This window comes from Sycon ciliatum, chromosome 2 (genome assembly GCF_964019385.1).
Source record: "Sycon ciliatum chromosome 2, ocSycCili1.1, whole genome shotgun sequence".
NCBI classification, from domain to species: domain Eukaryota; kingdom Metazoa; phylum Porifera; class Calcarea; order Leucosolenida; family Sycettidae; genus Sycon; species Sycon ciliatum.
Window position 1 is genome coordinate 37532280 of NC_088644.1, and position 25626 is coordinate 37557905.

At 46.3% G+C, this 25626-nt stretch overlaps 2 protein-coding genes across 2 annotated transcripts; both read right to left on the reverse strand.

Annotated features, from left to right (window-relative positions):
• Positions 1 to 7028: 7028 nt before the first annotated feature.
• On the reverse strand, positions 7029 to 9022 carry LOC135809945 (zinc transporter ZIP1-like). Its single transcript, XM_065323393.1, has one exon. It carries the CDS (start codon positions 8825 to 8827, stop codon positions 7604 to 7606), a length of 1224 nt encoding a protein of 407 aa, XP_065179465.1. The 5' UTR covers positions 8828 to 9022; the 3' UTR covers positions 7029 to 7603.
• Positions 9023 to 14175: 5153 nt separating this feature from the next.
• On the reverse strand, positions 14176 to 25188 carry LOC135809946 (putative phytanoyl-CoA dioxygenase). Its single transcript, XM_065323394.1, has 11 exons — positions 24870 to 25188; positions 24109 to 24248; positions 22780 to 22941; positions 22541 to 22626; positions 21649 to 21745; positions 21086 to 21196; positions 20072 to 20218; positions 19340 to 19480; positions 18481 to 18614; positions 17012 to 17096; positions 14176 to 16373 (listed from the first exon to the last, which is right to left on the reverse strand). Exons 1-11 carry the CDS (start codon positions 24901 to 24903, stop codon positions 16305 to 16307), a joined length of 1206 nt encoding a protein of 401 aa, XP_065179466.1. The 5' UTR covers positions 24904 to 25188; the 3' UTR covers positions 14176 to 16304.
• Positions 25189 to 25626: the final 438 nt, after the last annotated feature.

Genomic DNA, 25626 nt, shown 5'->3' on the forward strand with positions numbered 1-25626 from the left:
AAATTATCGTATCCGTTCCCGAATTCGAAGGGAACTCACGACGGCCGCTAACACCCGATAAACCCTAGCGGCAGATGCAGCGCCTAACGGTGGGCTACACAGCAAGGCTCCACTGAACTCTGGCCTACGATGATGACAGGACGGTGGTGAGGCAAATTTACAGTACGGTATAAGCACAATACGACAACGTATTCCCACAACCACCCAGCTTGGGAGGCTCACCGCCAGCAAAAAGAAGACACGAAGGCGAAGGAATTGCAACCTATAATAACAGACCTGGCGCCAATATTCTCCAGTGACGTCACTCTGTTCTCCAGTGACGTCACTCTGTTCTCCAGTGACGTTACTCTGTTCTCCAGTGACGTCACTCTGTTCTCCAGTGACGTTACTCTGTTCTCCGTGACGCTCAAACGTGAAATTGCTCGAAGTACTGGTAGCACAGGCATGGTGGTGGCCTGGCACATGCGAAACATCTTTTAGCTGGTTGTGTTTCTCAACGTAATTGTATAGCCGGTGGTAACGCGGACGTGCAAACTTTACTTTTTTTACATATTAACATACATGTATTAATTTTGTGTTTGCTCACAGTTGACCTTGTTTGATGCGAGTCGCATTTTATTAATTAAGCTAATGGCTTAGGGCTCCCTTGAGTAGTGCAAGTCACAAGTATGATGCAAGCCAGATAATAATAATCTTTATTATTTAAATTGAAGTGTACAACAACAGTAATTGCACATTGCTCAGTTGCTGGAATTATGGTAAGCATCTCATGTCAAGTGCATCGACAAGGAAGAGTGTCAGTGTCAGTAAGACGATGCCAGTTCAGTATCTTGCTGTCAACCTGCAGCGCATGTCTAACTGAAGAAAAGTGGGTAAACTTTGGTCGTGTCAGGGGCATGGCGCGACGCGGCACGGATCTTTGTGGGCAGTTCGGCTGCAGCGCCACACCCACGCCTGCCCCCTGACCACTTTACCAACTTTTCTTATACAATACATAGGAGATTGAGTAACATGTACATGATTGAGTATGTACATGTTATGTATGTGTAGGTGTGTGATACACTCTGAAAGAGTCCCGAGCCTACATGTACATGTAGGTACATGTCATGGTCAGGGGTGTGTGGCGGCGCGGCACTCCACGCTACCGCACTCATCTTTGGCTGCAGCGCAACACCCCTGGCCACACTTTTAGTTTTACCCACCTTTCATATCTCCTACAGTTACATTGTACATGTACATGTACATGAAAGAGTACGACATCAGGTGGTCCATCGTCGACAGAGCAAAGACCTACACTACAGCAACATCTCAATAAGATGCGGCCTGTGCTTGGCGGAAAAGGACAAAACCATCCATTGATCCGCGCTGACGCAGCCACGCTCGAGAGCGCTCCTCAACAAAAATCAGAATTACAGTAGTATCAAGATGTCGACACCCGAATACGTTCAATACGTTCAATACGTTCAATACGTTCAATACGTTCAATACCTTCAATACGTTCTACCTCTTGCGCTGCGGCACTGGCGTCACTTAGTCACCTGCATCAGGCTACATGCCGCCGCCACCAGGCCCAGGCCAGGGCCTGTCACACCTCCTTCTCTCCTTCCTTTTTCACCTACCATGTAATAACCGACACCATCCGCACCATGTCTCCCTAACTAACGTATCACTGGAAATGTCACACTAATCATATGTCGCGCTTTTGCCACCTTTGCGCCCTATGCCACCTGCTTTTTCGCGCTTTACTCACTTTGCGCGCCCTGTTTTAGCTACCTGCCTGGGCCATGGGTATACATTTGGACCCAGATGATGTACAGGTTATCAGTTGTCTGAGGATTGCCTTAGCTTTGCTATGTGCATGAAACGCAGCGTTATATGTAACGTTACAACAATACGGAGGATTAGCAAGACGAAATTCGCGTTCGCGTTCGCAAACATTTTTCAGTTCGCGAACTGGATTGCGAACTTTCGCATTTTTCGTTCGGAAAAGTAGTCGGAACACGAATCGCGGATTCGTGTCAGGGCAGTCATAAATTTACCACGCTGTGCTGTCTACACGTGTCAACGTCATGCATGTGCGAATTCTGTTTGCTAATCCTTCTCATAACGCGAATTCCGTCACTGAGTTCGACTTTCCTTGGAGAGCGAACGCGAACGCGAATTTCGTCTTGCTAATCCTCCGTAATGACCTAGCCGGTTGTCTCTGTTCTCTCCTGCCTTTGTTGTTGTACATGTACATGATTGTACTTCGAATACTACTGTATCACACGGCACGTGCATTGGAAAAGCATCCCTTGAAGTTGAACCAGCCTAGGTTGCCTGATGATTGTGTAGCGGATCCCACCGCTGCCACCAATTATGTAGCGTATTTTTTTTTTTTTTAAATTTCGGCCAGTCGGCTACTATCATTTTCGTCTTGGGGGCTAGACAAGGGGAAGTAGCCATGTCGGGGCGTGAGCCCGCCTTTCGGCACCGGGAGTTGCAGCTCGCTCGACTTGACTCTACTGAGTGCAGAGGAGTAGCGTATCCCACCGCTGGCACCAATTATGTAGCGGGCCGCAGTCTCTCTCTCTCTCTCTCTCTCTCTCTCTCTCTCTCTCTCTCTCTCTCTCTCTCTCTCTCTCTCTCTCTCTCTCTCTCTCTCTCTCTCTCTCTCTCTCTCTCTCTCTCTCTCTCTCTCTCTCTCTCTCTCTCTCTCTCTCTCTCTCTCTCTCTCTCTCTCTCTCTCTCTCTCTCTCTCTCTCTCTCTGAGGCAAATGCACGCGGGTCTCAGTGAACACACTGTTAATTATTACTGAACTAAACGGAAGACTACATTGTAAACATTAACTCTGACTCTAACTCTAACTGGCGTCTCTAACTGAAGTTTCTAACTGAAGTTTCTAACTGGCGTTTCTAACTGAACTTTAGCCGCCGCGGTCAGCGGAGATTTTCTGTTGCTGGTGCTCTGCTGTGGAACGCTCTCCCTGGTGAGGTCCGCACAATTACCCTGCTACCTGAGTTTAAGCATGCATGTGTACCATACGCCTGTAGGGAGTAGTTCGAGTTGCTGCTGATCGCTCTGCTCTCCCTCCCCGTGCAGTTCAGTAACCCGCACGTAGTATCACAGATACATCGTATTCTCTCTCTCCCCCCGTTTACCCGCAGTTATTAGTATCCTATTCTCTTACTATGTGCTTCCATAGCTTTTACTATGTTCTTCCATAGCCACTTCTAGGCTAAGCCTTCGCCGTCATTTTATTGGGTCGTCATCCCGTTTGAATGTGCGAAGTGAAATAAAAACCAACCAACCAACCAACCAACTTTCTAACTGGCATTTCTAACTGGCATGGGGGGTGAACAGCAGCTTTTTATAGGCAGACAGCATACGTGCTGCAACAGCAATGGTCACGGCAAAGCTCAGCAGAGAGAAGAAGAAAGGTCAAAGTAGATGTGTGGGCAGTAGAAAGTGTCATTGCACAAGGAATGCTACTTGGTTCTATGCAGAAGAAGGAGCTGAATGCGATGTGGGCAATGGACGTAAAAGAAAGGCGGTTGAAAGTGCAGCAAAAGGTCTAGACTAGTATTTCTAAGGTCAATATGAAACATTGAACGCAGTGGGACTAGTTACTGTACTATCTATGTCATGGATCTGCAAGCACGGTATACAGAGTTGCAAGTGCGGGTTACGGGTGCGGTGTAACACACGTGACCAATACATTGAAAGTGATTCACGCTGCAGCTGTGTAAGTACTCTAATTTCAGAAATTTCCGGTGCTCAATATTTTCGGTATGAGGGCAACAGGCTAGGTTAGGTGAACAGAAATTTTCGGTACAGACAAGCAGTTCCCTATTGGATATGTGTGTTAGTGTTTGTTCGGTGTATTGAAATTTTAGGTGTGAAACAGACGCACCGAAAGTATCGAAAATAAAAGTACACCGAAAATTTGTGAAATTACAGTTATAAGTTACTAGCGTGCCAACGCTACGACTTCCTTCTTTAAACACAATCACGTCCTCGTGATTAGAGTACGAGTAGCAGAACACGAAGTGACGAACACTGATAGAAGATCATGGAGATTCGCAGACTAGACTGGGCGAGTATTACTAGTAGTTGATAGCCGGACTCCGACAATCGACTGAGATTAGAAAGCACTGGCGGCATGCATGGTCGCGTCGGAATAACCTCGACGGAAGAAGATAGGCAGAATGGATGACTTGCATATACAGGTGTATGTATTCGTGAACAGCCTCGGTTGATATCCGGACGCGTGCCACTGTCAATTGTATTTTGTTTGCCCGTAAAAGAGGCCTTTGTCCGGACGCATTGAGGACAACTGACATTGAAGTACTGGCTGGAGCGCAGCAGCAGATCATAGGACTAAGAGGTTGTACGAACATTGAACATTTTAGTAGATAGCGAATCATTACTGGTAGAGCCTCAACCGGAATATGGCAAAATAATATCGGAAATGATAACGTTTGGAGTAGACAGAATAAATGAACTGATAAAATCATATTCATAAAGTAGCAGCACACCAGGTTCACACGATCTCACGGGGTCAAAAAGGGAAAAGAACCATCCTCAAAATAGGACGTGAAAACCACAGCACTCTTGCTGCACAACCCTGGCAAAAAGGGAAAGAACCTCCGTCCTCCAAATAGGACCTGAATACCCACAGCTCACTTGCTGCACAACCCTGGCACAACCTGCCAGCACAATCGCAGTTCAAAACCGAACTGAATACATTATAAGGGGCATTGTAACACACATCGTCCCAGGTTAGCTAGATAGACCGTGGCTCACCATGATCGGACGCCTACCTAACTAAACTGGATTCACACACTCGCATAAAGGAAGACTAAAGAGAACAGAAAGACTGAAGGAAGACAGGAAAGAAAATGCCATATCGGGAATTAGCTTACGTTGGACATGGAGCTTGATCGGTAGAGACGCTGTCCGTCATCATTTTGGACTAGGGGGAGACGTGGCGGCCGAAGGAGTAGCGGCGACTGACGCATCAGGCTGGGCCATGCTGGTACCGGTTACACCAATAAAATAATTTACCACTGCCATCAATTCTGTAGCGCCGCTGCCATCAATGCAATACAGATAATAGGTGGGTTCGAATCTAGCAATTATAAAATTGAACCACCGCTGCCACCAATTCTGTCCTCCAAATAGTAATTAGTTACTAGCGTGCCAACGCTACAATTGCACTGCATTGTAGGCATGAAATCGATCGGCCCACTTCAAATCGTCTTTCAGCAGACATGAAGCCAAGAAGAGATGTCACTACGAGGAATGATTTCGGGAAGTGGAGATGTCAGGTTTCACACCTGTTGCTCTTTCAGACTGGGGGCCTGCCCGGGGTGGAGGTGGGGGAGGCATGGGCCGTGCTGGTATGGCATACTACAGGCAGCTGATTTAGTGATTGTCCTGATGGAGAGCGAGCAGGTGAAACATTTCTAATCATGATACTACAAGTATGGCGTCCGTATCGCATTGATCCGGAGCTGCTTGGCCTTTGCAATCCTGCGTGCCAACATTACTATAAAGTGTGCAAGCAGGGAGCGCGCTAGCGTTCAATACATTTGGGGGATGGATGGCCCGTCTCCAGATCTTCCCGTTTCCGAAGGAAATCCCTTTTTAAAGAGCCTTGTCGCACCTTGACTTTGATTTTGTGTTTCTCATTATTTTTGTATTTTTGTTGCAATCACTGCTTATCCATGCCGGTTCCTTTTTCCTTCTCCTCCCCTTCTCCCTTCCTTGCCATGGTTGGCTAACACCCTCTCTCTTTGTATTGGCCGGTGTTCTCACTGTGCTATGAGATGCTGTAATAAATAAATAAAATCGTGTTGGTAACTAGGCTAGTTCCTAACAAGTGCCTGTCAGTCAGCGGTCTAGCTGACACTACACTCATAGCGTGCAGGACCGGTCTTGCTAGACACTGTATGGACCAAGACTAAAACCCTTTACTGATACCGTTACTGTTAGTTGAATTGTGTGCAGACATATTTCAAGTTCTTTTCTCAATGTTTTTGGAATTATTAGTAATAGTGACTTCGGAGCGAATCATAAGAAGGGAGGTTGGTGGCTCGGAAAGCTGCACCTAGCGCATTTCTTGCCGACTTTAAACGACACTTGGCTTACTCACGCCATCCAGAACACACGAGAAGTCCAACGAACCTTCGAATCGGCAAACCTGCAAGAATACATCACTCCCTGCACAGTGTTTTGCGGAATTCACCCCTCACCAGTGGAGCTCCAGCAGGTTCAGGAAGCCATAGCCAGTGGCAGTGGCTGGCAATGGCGAAGTACGCCACTGCGAAGTGAGGATCACGTAACCTGTCGTTGGGCTGTGTCTGCTTTGCGCAGACTCGCACCAGACCGCCATGAATTGATTGTCATGGCTGCGGACAAAGCCACGTGCTTTCGAAAACTCCTCTCTTACAGCCTTTGGCCGGGCTTTGGCAAGCATAGCTCGCTTTTTCGTTTTTCGAAGCTGTTGGGGGAGAGAGAGAGTGTTCAATCAACTAATAATTATTACTTGGCTTACTCTACTGGTGGGTGCACTGACTCGGTGTAAATCATGTAACGAACGTATAGTACATGATGTACATGATTCTTAAAGTGAAACAACTACTTGTACCAGTACTACGCTCTCTGGCTTGGCGGCATCCAAGCACTAGCTCTCGGCGCAATGCATTGTGTTACTGTGCGACTGCTATAACATGCATCCCGGTAGTAATTTCAATTATTTGTACGGCACTACGAAGGGTGGGTCCTCTTTACTGTTCACGACGGCCTCTTCAGGTGTGCATTTCGCACTCTCGCTGTGTACCAGGGAGATACTCAGAGGAAAGGAGGTGAACACTTAGCCACAAGTAACAACGTTAGTCACAGGTGGTGAGTTGATCCCAAAGCTGACAAGTACTTAGCATTCCAGGACATGAGAGTGCATGACCGTACAAGAGGCACTGCCAAAGGGGAAGGTAGGCGCTTGGTGCCATTTAGCTGCACACAAGCTTCATTCCAAGGCTCCATGGACTGATGAGGACATTTTTGTAAGTGCTCTGAGTTGGCAAGCATGAAAAAATGGTGCAAACAGAGAAACGAGAAATGTGATGAAAGTCTAAATGATTCATCCAGTCCTAAACAATAATGCAGATCATGTGCTATTTCGAGAAAACAAATTGTCTTCCTAAATGTATAGATGAGGACTGAAACCATTACATGTCATGTGATTGTATGCTATTACTTACTCATCTGTTATCGCTCATTCCTAACAATCTTATAAATAGGCGACGTGGAGACATTTTAGTGTGACGACTAGTAACGAAGTGGACATAATGTAGCATGGAAAATGGAGTAGTGTTCCGCACAAAGGACTAGTCAGAAGGTAAACATCCACGATGGCTTCATCATTCAGCTCTACTGGGCTACTACTAGTATAAACAATTCAGTGAACGCACGTGTACATGTACATGTATCACGTGATACATGTACATGTACATGTATCACGTGAAAGCCGGAATTCGAAAATCGACTCACTAATACTCACTAGGGAGACACTGCAGAATTGAGCGCAAATGATTATGGCACAGTTGTGGGTGAAGTAATCTATTCATGATGATCATCGTGGTGGTCGTCATGGCTATGATCCATATCATGATCATCCATAAGACCAGTTTGATTGAGAGCCATGTTGAGCAGACCGTGGCCGTGACCACACTCCTCCCCAGCATGGCCATGGTGAGGCTCATGGTGCAAACTAACCAGAGCGATGATGGCGAAGCCGAACACGATCAGTGCCAAGCGCATCACATGGATATCAGATTCGCCCGGCGAGTGCTTTCCTTGAATCTCGGGGGAAATGATTTCCAGGAAAGTAACGAACAGGAACGTTCCGGTGGCAATTCCTTGCAGGCACGCTGTAACAAGCTGGCGGTCAACTTCATTGGTTGCATTGGCTTCGACAGCGATACCAATCGCCCCACCGATAGGACTCATGCCTGCAAAAAGCAATGCAGCCAGCAGGATTCTTCTTGTGGTAGCCTTCAACTTGACCATGCGTATGCCAAGAGCGAATGCCAGCACACATTTGTGCAGCAGAATGGCAATGAAGATCTCGATAACACCGTCAGTGTCACTTTGCAGGCCAAGAGCAAGGCCCTCGAACAGCGTATGCAGGGATAGAGCAGCGAGCAGCACAAGCGACCCAAGTGTTTCTGTGGCGGCTTTTCCAGCTGGGTTGTCTTCTGGTGTGGATGTACTGGTAGATCGGGATAGGTCAGTGTAAGGTGTACCGTTTGTGGATGGCCTGATGGCGGCTTCACAATCATTTCTTGACTCAGGATGTTGTCCATTGTTACACGTCGGTGGGACGCACGTTGAAGTAAGCGTCGCCCGTTTCAAGTCCTGCTCGTTCTCTTCCAGGCAGTTGTCACAATTATTGATCTCTCGGTCGCATCCATGAGGCGGAATGTTCGCTACTTTGCACTCAGATGTTGACCTGCGCTGATGAAATAACAGCACCAGCTGTTCAAACACGAGAATGAGCAAAAATCCACCAGCGACAGTCAGCTCCGTGAGGGGGTAGTCGATATCAAGGTCTTTCTCACACAGTACGAAGTCGAACATCTCCCGAACATCAGGTATCAGGTGGAGGAGCGCCACTCCCAGGAATATACCTCCCGACAAGCAACTAGCAAGACTTGTTGAGGCTCGCCTCCATCGTCCACCGCCCGTTGACCATGAGGTCAAACGAATTGGCAAGGCGGTGAAGAATATTGTCAGAAAGAACAAACCCACAATGCACACGACCTTCACTATAACAACATTCATTTTCGCAGCTCTACAATCATGTACAGTACTTCGGTTGGAAAGGTTTGAGACTCTGCCTGACAGTCCGCGAGCGTTCACTGTATGTTGTTTTAATACCGGACAAAGTCGGAAGCACCGGAAGACGTTTATGTCATCGTCATCTTCGTCTTCTACGAAAAAACATCGTCGTTTTTATCCCATCAGACTGACGAGGAAATAGGAAGACGCTTTGCCTTTTCAAGCGACTCTCTTTCATGCGCAATCCTGCGGCAGGCTGGGCTCGCGCTCGGACCCATCCTGCCAACCATTGACATTGTATTGAACCAATGCCGGGGGTGTGGGGCATGCTAGATACAGGTACGTGTACATGTACATACAGTGTCAGTAGACTAATTTATACAGTCAGTTAATTTACTACGTTCCACTTCCAGCTGGAGTAGAGTGCGATTGGCTAGCTGGAGGATTCGATGTAATCTCGTAAATCACTCATTTTATTATGAGTGGTCAGCAGAGCTAGAGAGTAGGGACAAGTCAGAAAGCGCAATAACCCATCACGACACACACATTGTGTATCTGAGTCTGACATGGGCAGTTGGAAGGAATCCAAGTGGGTGTTAAGTGAGAAATACACTCAACTACAGTGTATTCCTGTTCATGTTGCAATCTCAGCCCTGTACGCGTGTACGAATCACTATTCACGAAACGTCGTTTGACAGGCGTGTACAGGCGTGGGCGTATTTCACAATTATTTCATTTGCAGAAAAGAAAAAGGACCAAGGAGCTACAAGTTACGCTATAATCTCCACTAACACCACCAGTTACTAAACAATCAGCTCATGCGATAACATTGCAAGACACTGACCGACGGTACTGACGTTCTACAGCTAACTGCAATGTAATGCCATGAGCTGATTGTTCAGTAACTGGTGGTGTTAGTGGACATAATAGCGTAACTTGTAGTTCCTTGGTTCTTTTTCTTTTCTATAAATTTATTCTTGGCTCTCCATCCGAGTCCATTTCACTTACATGTATTTGTTATGGAAACACTGGCACTCGACCTCTGGTCTTGTTCGACGGGCGGTGGGCAGTGATTAGGCGATCTCACACTCGCATTCTGGCTGGATTCCATACCGTTCTGACACCAGTCATTGCACTCTTCATGTGCATGCACATCTACATGTATGACTGTGTAATCAAACCAAGTACAGTGGTCCCTCTATAATCCGGCACCATTTGTGCCACGAAAATCTGCTGGATTAGGGAGGGTGCTGGATTAACAAATCTGATTTACTGCTGCAATGTGCATGAAGAGGATATTTTGGCTACTGAAAATTGTGCTGGTTTATCGAGGGTGCTGGATTATAAAGTGCCGGATTAGAGAGGGACGACTGTACACTGTATTTCGTCACCAATGATAGTATCATCAGTGCATGTTCACATCATTTACTCATATACATGTACATGTATCGGTACATGCAGCATGCTTTCTTTTACTTGTATTGTGGTGTCTACTCAAAATTGAGAAGAAGTTTGGAGGTTTCCTGCAGTTTCATAGTTGACATAGTAGACACAATAGGGTGAACTCACCCATTCCACAATAGTCTGCAAATTTCCGAACCATTCCATTATATACAACGTTTCGGCCAATGGTCTTCTTTAGGTAGTCTACTCAAAATTGTTTTAAATAATAATACATGTACATACCGGTAAGACTAATAATACACACCGGTAAGACTAATAATACACACCGGTAAGACTAATAATACACACCGGTAAGACTAATAATACATCCTTGATACTTGATGAGAAGGGAACGAAAACGTTTGGATATTATAGCAAATGCCCTATTTGACTGTATGTACGGTATAATGACCATTGCCGAAAATTGTTCTTTACGTCGTATATCCTACCTATATTTGATTACTGTGACACAGCGTGGTGCGGTCTGTCTCAGGCCCTTGTTCAAACTCTGGAAATACACCAGCGTCTGCTTCTAAAAATCCTGTTTCGCAAAAATCAAACATTCTCCTCCCAACGTCTCTACAGTTTAGCTTCAGTATCTCCCCTCTTAGAGCGACACCAGCAACATCTTTGCATCCTTGTACACATGATCTTATTGGACCTGGCTCCAAAACACTTTGCTTAGTATAACTGGTTTGTGTCCACCAGATCAACACGTCATTCCTTCTCATTATCCCGTGCCAATACCTCCCTGTTTCTGAAATCTCCTATCTTCTCTGCGTACACTCTCTGGTCTTCCCTGCCAACTAGCCTTAAAGCATGCACAGACATTAAGGAGTTCAAGCTTCAGCTTCTTCGTCCTAAATAATCTCACCATTTTCGTCATGCCTCCCCTTGCAGTACTCTCTTTGTTTCTCTCCTTATTATTCAGTTCGCCGTGGTTGGCTACCACCCGACTTCTCATATATATTGGCAGTCTTCTGACGAGCCAGGAGATGTTGAATTAATAATAGTAGAAAGGAAAAGGACATATGGAAACGAGTTAAGAGTAACTCTCCACCACTGTAACTAGATACTATATACAGTCAGAAAGTGCAACAACTAGGCACAAAACTGACATAGTACTGAGACATTCGACGTCCTGACACCTAGCTTCAACACATCTCCGTAGCGCTAACCGACAGCCTTCCAACTTTGGTCTTTCCATAACCTTGAACCTTCCAAGTTGGAAGGCTGTCGGTTAGCGCTACGGAGATGTGTTGAAGCTAGGTGTCAGGACGTCGAATGTCTCAGTACTCTGTCATACCCGAGTTTCAAATTATTAATAATAATAATGTGTTTGCGTGGATACTTGCGAACTGATACGTCATGTACTTACCTTCGTTTGGAAATAATTATCCGCCTCCGACCTCTCCTAAAAAAAGTAATACACACTTATAATTATGCAATGTACACATGCCGTTCATTCTCTGCACTCCCATACTGGATCAGCGGGCTTGGATCTCTCATCAAGCTAGCTCTCCTTGGCGGATTAGGTCTTTTGCCGGTTTAGCTCCATGGCACCTGTCTAAGCAGCCTTCATCTCCATTAGCAGTATCTCTGCTCAGTGCTCAGGAAAACGCATTACATCTTGCTGTGGAATGTAAAAATGTAAAGTATTCATTGTCAATTACTCCAAAGTACATGTATGAATAGAAGAGGTTGTAGCGACTTTGGCGATAACAACAGACGGTTCCTCTTTGTCAGTTTTGTGCTAGATCGTGCACCCGTCACTGTTCCAGATCGGATTTAGTTGGTGGGCTCTAACGCTGCCTTCGGATTCCCCTCTTTGCACCAGTTCACCACAGTTCCCTCCTCCATCACGCAAAGCTTCCCACCCTTAGCTCACGACCGTCGAGTCCTTGTTAAGCAAACCCTACTAGCATGGGACATCCACCACCAAACCTCCCCACCCACCTGCAACAAGCACATCTTGCAACACAACGTCAACACCAACCATACACCCTTCGACAGACAAGGACCTACTCCATCGGACTCTCCGACCTTGGCTCACCATTTGAGGTCACGTTCGCATCCTTAGAGCCATCATGAATGTACGGCGACACGATGGCTGTGTGATATGCATGAACGTGACATTGATGATTGTGTATGTGAGTACAACCAAGAGTATAATGGCCTTAGTAACAGCATGGGAGCTTTTTAAAAGTATTACATGTGCTTGTATACTCCTGGTACAGTACTACCGTAGTAGTGCCATGCCAGGTGGCCACTGCAGTACAGCGCACAACCCAGGCAGCGAGATATAAATATTACAGGCTGTCCAACCGTCCTGCTTTGGACCAAAACATTTGTATACATTTACATGGGAGACACTTGCCTGTGTATACATTGCATATAGGTGTAGGTGTCCTGCTTTGGATTGGTGGCAAGATTGGACTGACTTTTATTAATTTTTAAGTGGTATGTACTCGTATGCCAAATGGAATCAATCCAAGGCAGTCTTCACTTCCATACTTGCACAGCTGCGAGCATTCTTTCAAGCCTTCCCAGGGGAGCTTTGATTATCCAATCGAGCCTGGCCATAAGGGCTCCCGTTTGCCGATCCAGCTAGAGAAGGTTGAGTCACCAAACACAGTACCACGTCCTCGGCATATGCAAGACATGAAGGAAACAGTAACGCCTGTACTTCAGGTCACACATGGGCATGGTAGTGTCATGGTAGTGTCATCGAAGAGCCAAGGCCAAGGGTATGTCTTCAGGTCACACATGTGCATGGTAGACTCGTGTCATTGAAGAGCCAAGGCCGCAAGGGTTTGTCAGACGTTTTGATCCTTCCCCAGGTATAAGCCTGACGTCGTCCACTTCGGTCAACGATATCCCCGCTTGGAACAAACTGATGGCTTCTTCAGACCGCCTCATATCCTAGTGCGGTCAGCCGAAACTACTGCACTTTACTCAGTCTTTAGGCCTCGTGAGACTCGGGTCTTTTGCCCTAGTTTTGGCTTCAGTGCATGATATCTGTGTCAGCTCTCTCCACAGATGGCTTTCGCGATACAGTCGAGGCTAGCCACAGCAAGTCGAAGATCTCGCCGCTGTTCAGTGTTCACCATTATCGAAAATTTGGAAAACGTCGGACTCAAAGTGAACGATCGCGAATTGTAAGATCACTGTCCACCATTTTTTTCCCCACAAACTAAGAGTGAGATTGTTTAACGATCCACCAGGCATAGGTCAGGGAAGATTTCACGTCCGTGGCCACGAGAACATTTTCCCATGTACATCTGTAAGCTACGCTGTAGCCTGTCTGTAGCCTAGGGACAGGAAGTGAAGGTGCACACAGTCTAGACCAGTATGATCAAGTGTTTCAAGGGTTTGTGGACGGAGGCGAATGCACCGCAAGTACAATCCGCTGAGCTGTTTTCAAGCCCATTGCTGTGGGCAGGGATGTGTGCGGAAGAGTTGTCAATGTACAATGTAAATGTACGTGTACGTACTGTGTGTGCGCTGCATGCATGTGGTGCATGCGCATAAAAACTAGCATTTCTGCTTCAGCAAATCGCTTCACTGCCAGTTAACTTAACTGCCACCTTCTGCATGGTCTCCAGAAACCCCTGATTCTGCTAGAAACCCTGCCGGAAGAATCCAATATTTGGCAGCGCCGGGGTAGGGGGAGAAAGCGCTTCATTTTCAAATCAAGGGCCTTGGGAAGTGCAGCGCTGGGTAGCGTGGTGACCACAGAATCAAGCACGGGGGGGGGGGGGGGGGAGTTTGTCCGGGTTCATGTTGAGTCCCTTGAGATCTCAGTGGAGCTCCAGGACAGTAAGATCATCCTGAAGGTCCTGGTTGTAGCATAACAGAAAAGTCCATTCCAATGACAAACAAGGCAATGTCATCTTCATAGCAGAGAGTCTAATGAAGAGTAACCAGAACGTTTTCTCGTGACAATCATCAGTGGTTTAATTAACTTTTCGTCACTAAAAGTCAAAGAGAATACGAAAGTATAATTATTTCAAATAGCCATGCATGTGACTCGCCCTAAAGCGCGAATGTAACCATAGAAGGAAAATACGGACGAGAAAATCATTGTAGTGAAGTAATAATTGCTTGTGAGCATGGGTTGACTTTGGGTTTTTTCTAAGCATCTTCCTGATCACGTTATCATGGATTTTCAAGAAAGTTCTTTCACAATAGTAAAATTAAAATATTCCTAAAGAGAGAAAGAGAAAAAAATAGGAAAAGGGGAGGTAAAAAAAGAGGGGAGCTCCGGAGAGAGAGAGAAAGAAATTTTACTCCGAAATGTTTCAACTTTCTTTCATGATAACAGAATGTCATGATAATACAATGTATATAGAAATTTTTCTAGGAACTCTCCAACTCCAAGTGAACTTACAAGTGAAGACTGTCCGTTTTCTTGCCAGTTGTATGACCAAGATGTGTGGGTTCCAGGTCATTCTTCTGGCTGTATTAATAATAGTGTTGAAACGATCTCACCGGATACTCGTTAGCTCGCTCGCCAGAAACTCGGCTCGTTTGTGCGGCCAGCTCGTTTGCACTAACGAACACCGTACACCATGGTACACCGTACTCCGTACACATGGCAGTACATGTCGACCGGGGAGTCGTAAAATATTTTACGATTCCCTGGTCGATCGAGAGTCCAGTCCCTCGCAAAGTGAAAATCACTCGCAGTTACAGGTGACTGTATGCCTGCACGACACTTGAGTTGTTTCAGTTGTCGTTGCAGCTTTGGTGGACTCTACTGATGTCTTGTTCCGCATCTGCTGACCTGTCGCAGGATATGCTTCGGTCACCTCTCCATTCGAGTGAGAGTTACGCTCAGTCGTTTGGAAGTTTTCTCCCGCGATGCAGCGAAGACCAGGGCTACTTGCAATCTTTGCAAAACGGTCTATTCTTACAAAGGCTAATCGACGACGGCGCTGAAAAGACATCTCGACACCAAACAGCAGTCCGAAGTGAAGCAGCAGCAACCCCAAATGCCGGCGGTGATAATTTGAACCAGCTGAAAAAAATCGAACTTAGAAAAAAAATATTCAAAAAAATAATCATATTTGCCACATCAATGAAACTCGTTAGCTCGCTCGATAGCTTGCTCGTTAGTGGAACTGATCGCTCGTTTGTTATAGATACGCTCGTTTCAACACTAATTAATAACTTTAAAATGGTTCATGCTCATCTTCCCTTCCTCATCAATGAACTGATGTCAGGCGAAATATTGGCAAAAATGTCATTCATTTTGTGCAGCCAAGAGCCTGTTGGCGGAATGAAAGTGTTTACCAGGGTAATTGGAAAAAAAGATGTGATGTTAAAATTAATTTCATATTTCACTCATGTTTCATTATTAAAAATGATCCAAGGAGCGCAGAGCATGAATGCAATGGGCATGGCCGGGCATGGTGCATACAGAAGACCACTGTGCCAGTCATGTTTGAATGTAGGAATACTCCTAGAACCAACAAAGACCACTACTGAACTAGATAAGTGATCCAATAACAAGACTTGGATACATGATTTTTCCGGGGTAATTGACAAGAATTTCAGGATCTTGTGAGATCAACTAAAGTGCAGGATACTTGTCAGCTCAAACATATTTCTACGTGTACATCGTTGTGAATGTCAGTGAAGTCGAGATGTGTATGGTTGCCCTAGACGTAATACTACAAGGAACGCTAGATACTACAGTCCTGCTCAGCGAAATCCGATCGCTTGACCGTTACTGAGTTCCGCCCTGCACCACTTCACATCCCTGTGTTCTTTTCAAAGTGTAGGGCTGCACAGTGCCCGCTGTGGCGTTGACTTGTTTGTTCGGAATTAATTGAGCAGTACAGCAGATTGCCTGAAAAGTGAGTAAAAACTAACAGCTATGCAGTTGTGAAATCTCCTCACCTAATTACCAATCACGATCACCATCAACATTTCAGGTACGGGAAGCACCCAACTTTGTCTTGAATCACATAGTTAAGAGTTGGGGAAATCGCTTGGCTGCCGGGGACACAAGAAGACCTCAGTGTCGACAGGGTCACTGCCATGGTTTCAGTCCAAACAGGCACTTGCCGACATCCGATAGTTCAACTGAAGCAAGGTCCACCTGAACAACAACAAAAAACGAGTGCACAAACCCGGCAAAGACAAAGTACAATTTTTACTTACTGTATTTTCAGGAATATAAGCCGCATTTCAAACAACAGTGATTCACCTAAAAAAAAAGACAGTCAGCATGGCGTATGTTCGATGGTCAAATTGACGGTGATAAGCAGGGCAGATGTCTGTATTTTGTGACAAAAAAACCTGTGTGCGGCTCATACTCCAGCTGGGTTTAAAATACTCCGGAGAATAAGGTACTTGCCATCTCGTGAGTCACAGTACTTGCACTAGACAGAATATCACACCACTATATGTACTCCTGTGAGGATGCTTGCGAGGAGATAGGCAATACAACTGGCACACTCATTGTCAAAGCAAAGCTCCTGGACAAGGCAATGTGTCGACATGGCAAGGTGCTTTAAGGAAGGAAGTTGTGCTCGCTGATAAGACGACAAGCATGACTTTCTTGATTTGGCAATGATGTAAGCGAGCTATCTCAAGATCAGCTGCAAGTTGGTAATTGCATGAATATGCGGCACTTCCAGTCAGAAGTAGGTGGTTGAGCACAACACATTTACACTGTGATGGCAGCGGGCATTGAACGTCACCCGTACACTGTTGACTAACAACGCAGGTACATACCTTGCCCTGTACAACCTTGGCTCTATTCTTTGCTTGAGTTGTGTCCAAGTCCAGAGCGGGGAACATCTTCATGAACTGGCAGAATCTACGCACGTGCAAACACACACAAACACACACACACACACACACACACAAACACTCACATTTTGGTGCACAAATGACTCAAAACATATGGCACACTATATAAGTAGGTTTGCCAGATACAATCCTTGAAGTCCTTGCAACAAGAATATCATTTATAACTCATTTGATATCGTTTTTAAGAGGTCTCTAAGTTTTTTTGAATCATTTTCTAGAACTGTTTCGACAAAACATTCAATAATTATAGAATACAGTTCATTGCCTGATGATCGTAGTAATACGTGAAACTCAGAGTTGCGACACAGCTTCCAATCTCTCTTCTGTAGTATACAGTTCAAAGTTGTTTATCCGGTGGTCAGATATCCGGCACGTCGCTTATCCAGCAGCGCACTGACACTGACATTTTTTTATGCTAAATTACACTCAGTCTGCGGACAGAACTGTTTCGTCCTTTGTGGACTCATCAGCGCAGCACAGCACATTTATGCTAAATTACAGTCCAACTTCCATGTGGACAGTGAGCACCATGAATGTTGCCTTGATGCGGCGTCAGTACCGTTACATACAAGTACAAGAGAGTCTGTAGAGATGAGCAGGGCGACCGGCTCTGGGTAATATCAAGAGTGCATAAACAAGCGTATGCAACTGTGGTTATGGGTCAGTGCGCGGCGCGCTGCCTTCATTACGTAACTTGCCTTCACCACGCTCTGAAAGCATGCACTCAAACCCACAATTTCTCGTGCCAGCCCATCAGTTTTTGCTCGATTCATTCCAGCACCTATGCGATCTCTGAATTTTGGCGCATGAACTCCAGTTCCACACGAAAGTTCATTTCAAACCAGAGGGAAAGTGCAGTGCTTAATTTTCCGCAGTGCGCGGACTGCAGCTGAATGATGTAATGAAGGCAGCATGCCGCGCATCTGGCCCATAGAAAAGAGATCACAGTTGCATACTCTTGTTTATGGACTGTTGGTAACACCAGTAACAGAGCACCAACATACAGGTACAATCATGTTTTACTGTCCGTTTGATGTGTGAACCGTGAACACAAGATGACTATGCAGCTTCAGTTATCCAGGATACCGGTATTCATTTATCCAATATGGTTCAGTGGAGGGTGCTGGATACCCAATCCAACATGGTCCAGTGGAGGATACCGGTATTCATTTATCCAACATGGTCCAGTGGAGGGTGCTGGATACCTAGCACGCAGCTGTACTTGGTTTCTACGGCATTCTTCCTGATAAGGACTGCGTGAAAAGTTTGGTATGGTCAGAAGATTGGAATTGCGTTCTATTTCGTGTTTGAGCTTGGCTTTGCCAGAAGCTGCACAGTTCAGGCGGCCATCAGGGAGTTCCCCTTGGCATCCTGCTCTCAGAGCTACTTACCTCAGGTTAGAGCTGCTGTTGGGTGCACTGCCGTGTGCCATGCGCTGGTCCCACACCACAATACTGCCGGCACGCATGGACACGCGCTGCGCTTGCTTGTACAGAGGGTCCTCGCAATCTATGGGTACGAAACTCTACACGATAGCACAGCCATAGCAAAAGTTGAATGGGAGTCTGCAAAACAGTAAGCAAGAGCTGAACAAGCCAAAATAGCATTGCTTAGCACCGAAATGGGCAAGCAAGGAAAATAGCACATGGTTGTTTGCAAACTGGTCATCACTCAGACTACACGTGCCCAGTAGTAGACCCCTGTTACTACCGGCCCTACTCACCCACCGGCCCTACTCACCCACCGGCCCTACTCACCCACCGGCCCTACTCACCCACCGGCCCTACTCACCCACCGGCCCTACTCACCCACCGGCCCTACTCACCCACCGGCCCTACTCACCCACCGGCCCTACTCACCCACCGGCCCTACTCACCCACCGGCCCTACTCACCCACCGGCCCTACTCACCCACCGGCCCTACTCACCCACCGGCCCTACTCACCCACCGGCCCTACTCACCCACCGGCCCTACTCACCCACCGGCCCTACTCACCCACCGGCCCTACTCACCCACCGGCCCTACTCACCCACCGGCCCTACTCACCCACCGGCCCTACTCACCCACCGGCCCTACTCACCCACCGGCCCTACTCACCCACCGGCCCTACTCACCCACCGGCCCTACTCACCCACCGGCCCTACTCACCCACCGGCCCTACTCACCCACCGGCCCTACTCACCCACCGGCCCTACTCACCCACCGGCCCTACTCACCCACCGGCCCTACTCACCCACCGGCCCTACTCACCCTGTCCATCATTCTCAGCCCCATGCTGTCTTTGGTTGTCTCGGCCCACTGGACAATGTGCTTGTGAAAACCCACCACCGTCTGAAAGCCACCGTCCTCGACCAAGTTGTCGGCAAAGTTGATCAAGCCTTGCAGGTTGACCTACAATGGTATCACACGGGACAAGACAGATGTAGAAGATGGGCACATGCAGCCAGGCAGGCAGTTCCGGACGGGTAAGAGAAAACAACTCGCCAGCAACTTGTACACCGTAGGAGCGTATTCGAAGATATTTTATTTCTCTGCTTGATGTCACCGTTAGTTGTTTGCCTGAGGATCGTTTTGCTTGAAACTCAAGTAGCAGACAAGAAATCGTTCTGACTTCAGTACATTCGAAAGCTCTGCAGCATGGTACTGGGCACTGTGTGAGCAGTAGAAGTCCGGGTATTGAGCAGTTTGTGAGCAATAGAACTGCAGTATTGAGCGCCATGTCAGCAATGGAAGTTGCCCACTTTGGGACAAAGACCTGTTGAGTGCCACATGATAATGTGAAAGAAAGTGGCTGCAAAGACACACAAAGACCACCTGTCTTTAGCCGCATTCCGATGAACCAAGCAAATGACCGTTATTAAAGACACGCTTTCCTGTACATGCACTTACCATGTCCTGTCTGGTGTGCGTGTGTGTGCGTGTGCGCGCGCGCGCGTGTGTGTGTGTGTGTGTGTGTGTGCGTGCGCGCGGTGATGATCTTACCCGATCGTCATCGGCAGTTCCAACCTCATTGTTTTCCTCAAAGAAATGGCCAGGATCTTCGTACGTGATCTTACTCATTGCGTCTTTCACGTTAACCGCACCCTGTTCAAAGTGCCCGTCACGCAATGAATGCCTCCATGGATTTAGCTACAGATTGAAAACAGGACACGCGAAATACAGGTACAAGTATTTCATGATTCCACCATGACAATCTCCATCTAGCATTAAATAAAGTGAAATGTCCAGAGCTACATGTATAATGGAATGAGATGACGCATGGCCGATTCAACACAGTCCATGCCAGATCAATATTGTGAGTAGTGGCCTTCCCACGCCCATTTCGCTACCTGCATGCGTACACCAGTACGTGACTGTGTCTACCCCATATCCAGCAGCAGCACAATCTCTGTATGCAATCCACACGGCACGCAATACAAACTGATTACATGCGGTTATCACAATATCATATCTCCTACTAAGCCACCGTTATAGATATTTACGTAAAGCCCTCTGCAAAGCTGGGCATTTCCCCCGTTGATGTTTCCTTTTCTCAAACAAGACAAGAGTATTCGGCAGTACATTGACACTTGCTTCTCAGAACATAACTCACAGGCGTATCCAGTGAAATCATTGCACAGTTTGCTGGTCAATGAATTACTTTAGCGTTCATTGCCTATGTACCATTAACATTATTGGGAAAGCTCCATTAAATTCGAATCGCAATGAAGAGACCGCTTTGGAAAGCTCCGATCGCAAAAAAATGCCCCATGCTCGTTGCATCCCCAATCAAAGGTAGGTTGGGCTCAGGTGATTTAAAATACTGGCAATTCAGCTCTTTCAAGTCCACAATATAATATACAGTCTTTGCACCAACGAAGGGACACATTCTATTTTATTATGGCATGCAGTTCATATCCACAATAAAAAAATAATGTTGCTGGTGCTTTTTATTTAAAAAACAAATATTTCCACTAGAATATGCATGAAACCTGTCACCACGAATAGGATACTTACATCCCAATGGAGGGAATACGACGTCCTCCATTTGTCATTCGTTTTCTCTGGATCCCCAGCCACTTTGACCGGGCGAAATAATCCGTAGCGGTCTTGACTCACCATTAGATCCTGCATTGCCAGTAAGGGACCATATACATCCATAGGTATCCACATAAACCGTTGTACCAGTCAATGATATACAATAACAAAATTTATCGTTTTATTGCACATCGTCTCCACCGTTTTTACATTGCATGAATAAAGTACACCAATGTCGGTTCAGCTAGTTTTATTGATTGTGGTTATCAAATTATTGTCTCCTCGCCGTGTGACAAAATTTAATCGCATGAATTAATTAACTTATGTCATCAGTGCACGGTCACTGGCAGAATCTGAAAGTCTGGGGCTGCACAGCATCCGGCCCTGATCGATCACGCAATCAGATGTCAAGGAGTACGAGAATGGTCGACAGCAGAACTTATAATACCAATGTACAGTACTAGAGGTTTAGACAGCGATGCATTGTTTCTCTCGACTATGTGTCTGTACCCAGGTCGCACACTAGAATATTATTATAGTACCTTTCGTTTCATGAGCGTGGTGTACACAGAGTAGATATTGGCGTTCTGCCGGTTCAGCAGTGCCTGCTTGGTAAAAACTGGAAGGAATCCGAGAATGCTGAGCAGAGAGAGAGAGAGAGAGAGAGAGAGAGAGAGAGAGAGAGAGAGAGAGAGAGAGAGAAGTGAGATAATGATTCATGATTCATGATCATCACCACAGCCACCAAAGAACATGCAAAACTGCCCTATACTATAATCATGGTATCGAGTCACCAAAGACCCCCTAAAGAAGAGCTATACTGGTAGGTGAATTGTGTTGCAAAGAGTACAAGTGCTGGATAAGCTATTGGTTAGCCACTCTCATTGTACTTGTAATATCAAAAAAAAGTGTTTCTTTTCTCAGGCCAAGATTAGAAGCGGTGAGGCCTCCTGCAGTTTCATACAGAATTACAGATGGAGCGGACTCGCTCCCTTCTATTTACACTGCAACGTTCGAACACATTTTCGTAGTTAAAACAACGTTTCGGCATATAGCCCTCATCAGGTTTGCAATGATGTGCACTCTACAAAGGAGCAGCAAATATACTGTGCTGTGCTGTGTTTGCGCCAAATGTGTCAGCTACAAAGGTGGCGAAAGGGATTGGTGATATATTAATATCCAGATACGATATATTCACAGTAGTGCCCAGCCAGCATTAGTGTTTACTTGCGGCCGCAAGTTTGATTGCAATAAAACTGTGAACGGTACCATTCAGCTGTTTCTTTACATATGATACACGTAGAATATTTTTTACGATACTTTTCCAGACGTTTCGTCATTCTGAACAACACCGTCAGTGGATAAATATAGAAACAGCTTTTTTTGAACTGTGTTCCATCTAGGAACTGATATCAGTTTCAACTCATGACTTACCCAGCATTGGCCAATGGGGGCCAATCATTGTTCCATGTGGACGGGTCATCTCGCCTGATCAAATCTTCTGGGCGTTCCTCATCTTGCTGTGCAAGGATACAAGACAATAACATGGTGACGGTTTTCCAAGATGACATGCAGTATTGCAGTATGCATTACTTGCTATCATAGCAGAGTGGGATGACATGCGGGGTTGCAGTGTGCATTACTTGTTCTCATAGCAGAGTGGGGAGACTCACCGGGTGCTTTCCGTAGAGTTTCTCATGCTCGGTTGGCCCGTCCCACTCGCGATACCGGTACCCTCTGCCTTCCAAGTACTTCCAGATGTCGTCGACCGAGGCCTCGCACTCGTCACGACTTAGGACATCGCGGATGACGACAAAACCGTACTCCTCGAAAAACTATGCAGACATAGCACAACAGATAGCCGATATTACAAACATAAACAAGGACGGTCGAGGCAGCTCGAGGTAGAGTGCACAAAATTCAAATGTATAGAGCAGTATACACCCACACACAACAGAGGCGAACGGCTGTGTGGCTGTAACTTGAAGTTTCACGCATTTCAGCAATCATCAGACAGCAGCATTTGACATTCACCAATGCCAAAAGTCGATGTCCGATGATCGCTGAAATGCGTGAAACTTGAGGTTACAACTACACAGCCTTTTGCCTCCATTGTACGTATATTACAAACATACTTGTTAAGCACTCTCGGTAGGCTGCTCTGCTGAGTGCTGCTGAATTACGCATCGCACGCTACTTTTAGTAGTTAGAGCACTCCGGCGCTAGAGCAATGAGGTATCTTTTAATGTCTGTGGTGCCTCCTTTGCACCATGACAGGTAGCTCGGCTTACTTAAAGCTCGTAGCTGTACTGATGAGGCCCATATGGCTGAAATAGCTTGCTGTCTGTAGCATTGCATATCACAAATATATGTATGGATACTCCCAGACCCTCCACGTAGTGCCTCGAGATATGTATTGCTAAACTTGGGTTATGTTTTAGTGTATCGTCTTGTGACTGGTATAGTCTCAAACAGATAATGGAAGGTGGTGTTTTGGGTAGGGCTTTTTCACACGCACGTGCACACAATCTTGGGTTTATCAAGGAAGTACAACATTGGGAAGTCTTCCAAGCCTAACTTTCGTTATCGGAGTTGCGATAGCATTGTTCATAGAGAGCAAAAAAAAAGTACTGTAATTTCACAAATTTTCGGTGTACTTTTATTTTCGGTACTTTCGGTGAATCTGTTTCATACCTAAATTTTCAATACACCGAACAAACACTAACACACATAATCCAATAGGGAACTGCTTCTCTGTACCGAAAATTTCTGTTCACCTAACCAGGCCTTTTGCCCTCATACCGAAAATATTGAGCACCGAAAATTTCTGAAATTAGAGTAACTCTTCGTCCCTTCTAGACTCACGAGGCAATGTTGGGCATCTTCGGCTAAAGCTTGACTGAGTAGAAAGGATACAGGACTCCAATTCAGCAAAATACATAGCAGAGTACGGGACACCAAACAAATTAACGGTATTATGCATTCTAACATAGCTTGCTTACCGATTGAAACTCTTCCTTCTGGTCGATTGAAAACGACTTCACGTAGCGAGTGTCATCTTCATCCAAGGGAATGTCGACTTTCGGAGCCACGTAAACAGCCGCCGGGTCAAACGGCTTTGCCGGTGGCCTTTCCACTTCACCTAGTAGAATGCAGATTGAACAAGACAGGCATCATCAGATTGTTTGGGGAAGCATGTTGCACAATGTGCACGTGTGTGATGTGCAATGATGGGTTTTATGTGTCTTCACGTTTCATGGTCAATTACTGCTAGTCACCGATGCTCATACTTCGATGGAATGGCATTGGTCTTCATAGAACGTGTCAGCATAGTGCGCCGTTGCCACCGTTCAGGTGACCTGGTCTATAAAGCGTGATGCACATCATCACTTCTACGACGCGATGCGATCGAGAGCTTTTTGAACTTTTTCTGCAAAATTATGCATCACAGGTTGTCGCAGCTCCGTCGCAGGTCGCATCGTGGGAAGCTGAGCTAAGTTCAACAACTTCATTTTTTACACGGCAGGCGCACGTGGCACAAGTGCTCCGGCTCGAGTTCTTTGAATAGAGTACTTTTTTAGTACTCCCGATGATCCCTGGGTGATCATAGCCATAAAGGAAGTGACGTGGGACAGATGTACGAAACCAGGAATCACCGGGAGTACTAAAAAAGTACTCAATTCAAAGAACTCAGTCACTGCAATGACGTCGCACAAGCACTCAACAGATAATTTTAAAATTGAGAATTTCGAAATAGTCTTACATGCAGTGGTTGAGGAGCTCTCCGCTGCACCCATCTCTCGGACTCTCTATCTCACTACCAAGAATGAAAGAGGATTACCCTCACTGGGCCTCAGTCTGTCGTTCACTGGCTCTCCTGCCTCTCCTTTTCAAAGGACAACAACGATCTCCGTAGCTACACTGCACGAAGATCCGAGGCTCAGACTGGTATGAATGTTTCAGAACAATCTATCCAGATTCTTATGACTCCGTTCGCTGATATCGCTTTGTTTTTGCAAATGTCAGCGTTTCATCAGGACAAGCTTCGGTTCGCCAGGCTGCAGGCCAGACGTGAACATACTGGCAACTGCACTGCATGTAGTCTTTGTAGAAGGGTCGCCGGACTCGACTGGCATGCAGCACGTCAAACGGACAAAAGCCCTATCAACACTGGTCACTGGATTCGACAAGCGGCAAGGGGAAGTCCCTCTGGCTTCGTACCAACTACACTACAGTCTACAACTACAACTTGTAGCACTGTATCTTGTGTCACTTGAACATGGGCAAGCTGCAAGTGCAAGGTCCAAGCCGCAGACTGGCAGTGCACTGCCGGGTTGTTCTTCTTGTCTGTGTTAGGTAGTACTGTAGATCTACGCCAGGTATGCTGGGCGTTTTCCTGAGTCTGAATAGCCCTGCAGCCTGGATCATGGTTTGCTATTGTATAATATTATGACTGTGTGTAGTAGTATGATACAGTCATGCACATGTACATGCAATGTCCCCAGCATGGTGACAGCCGT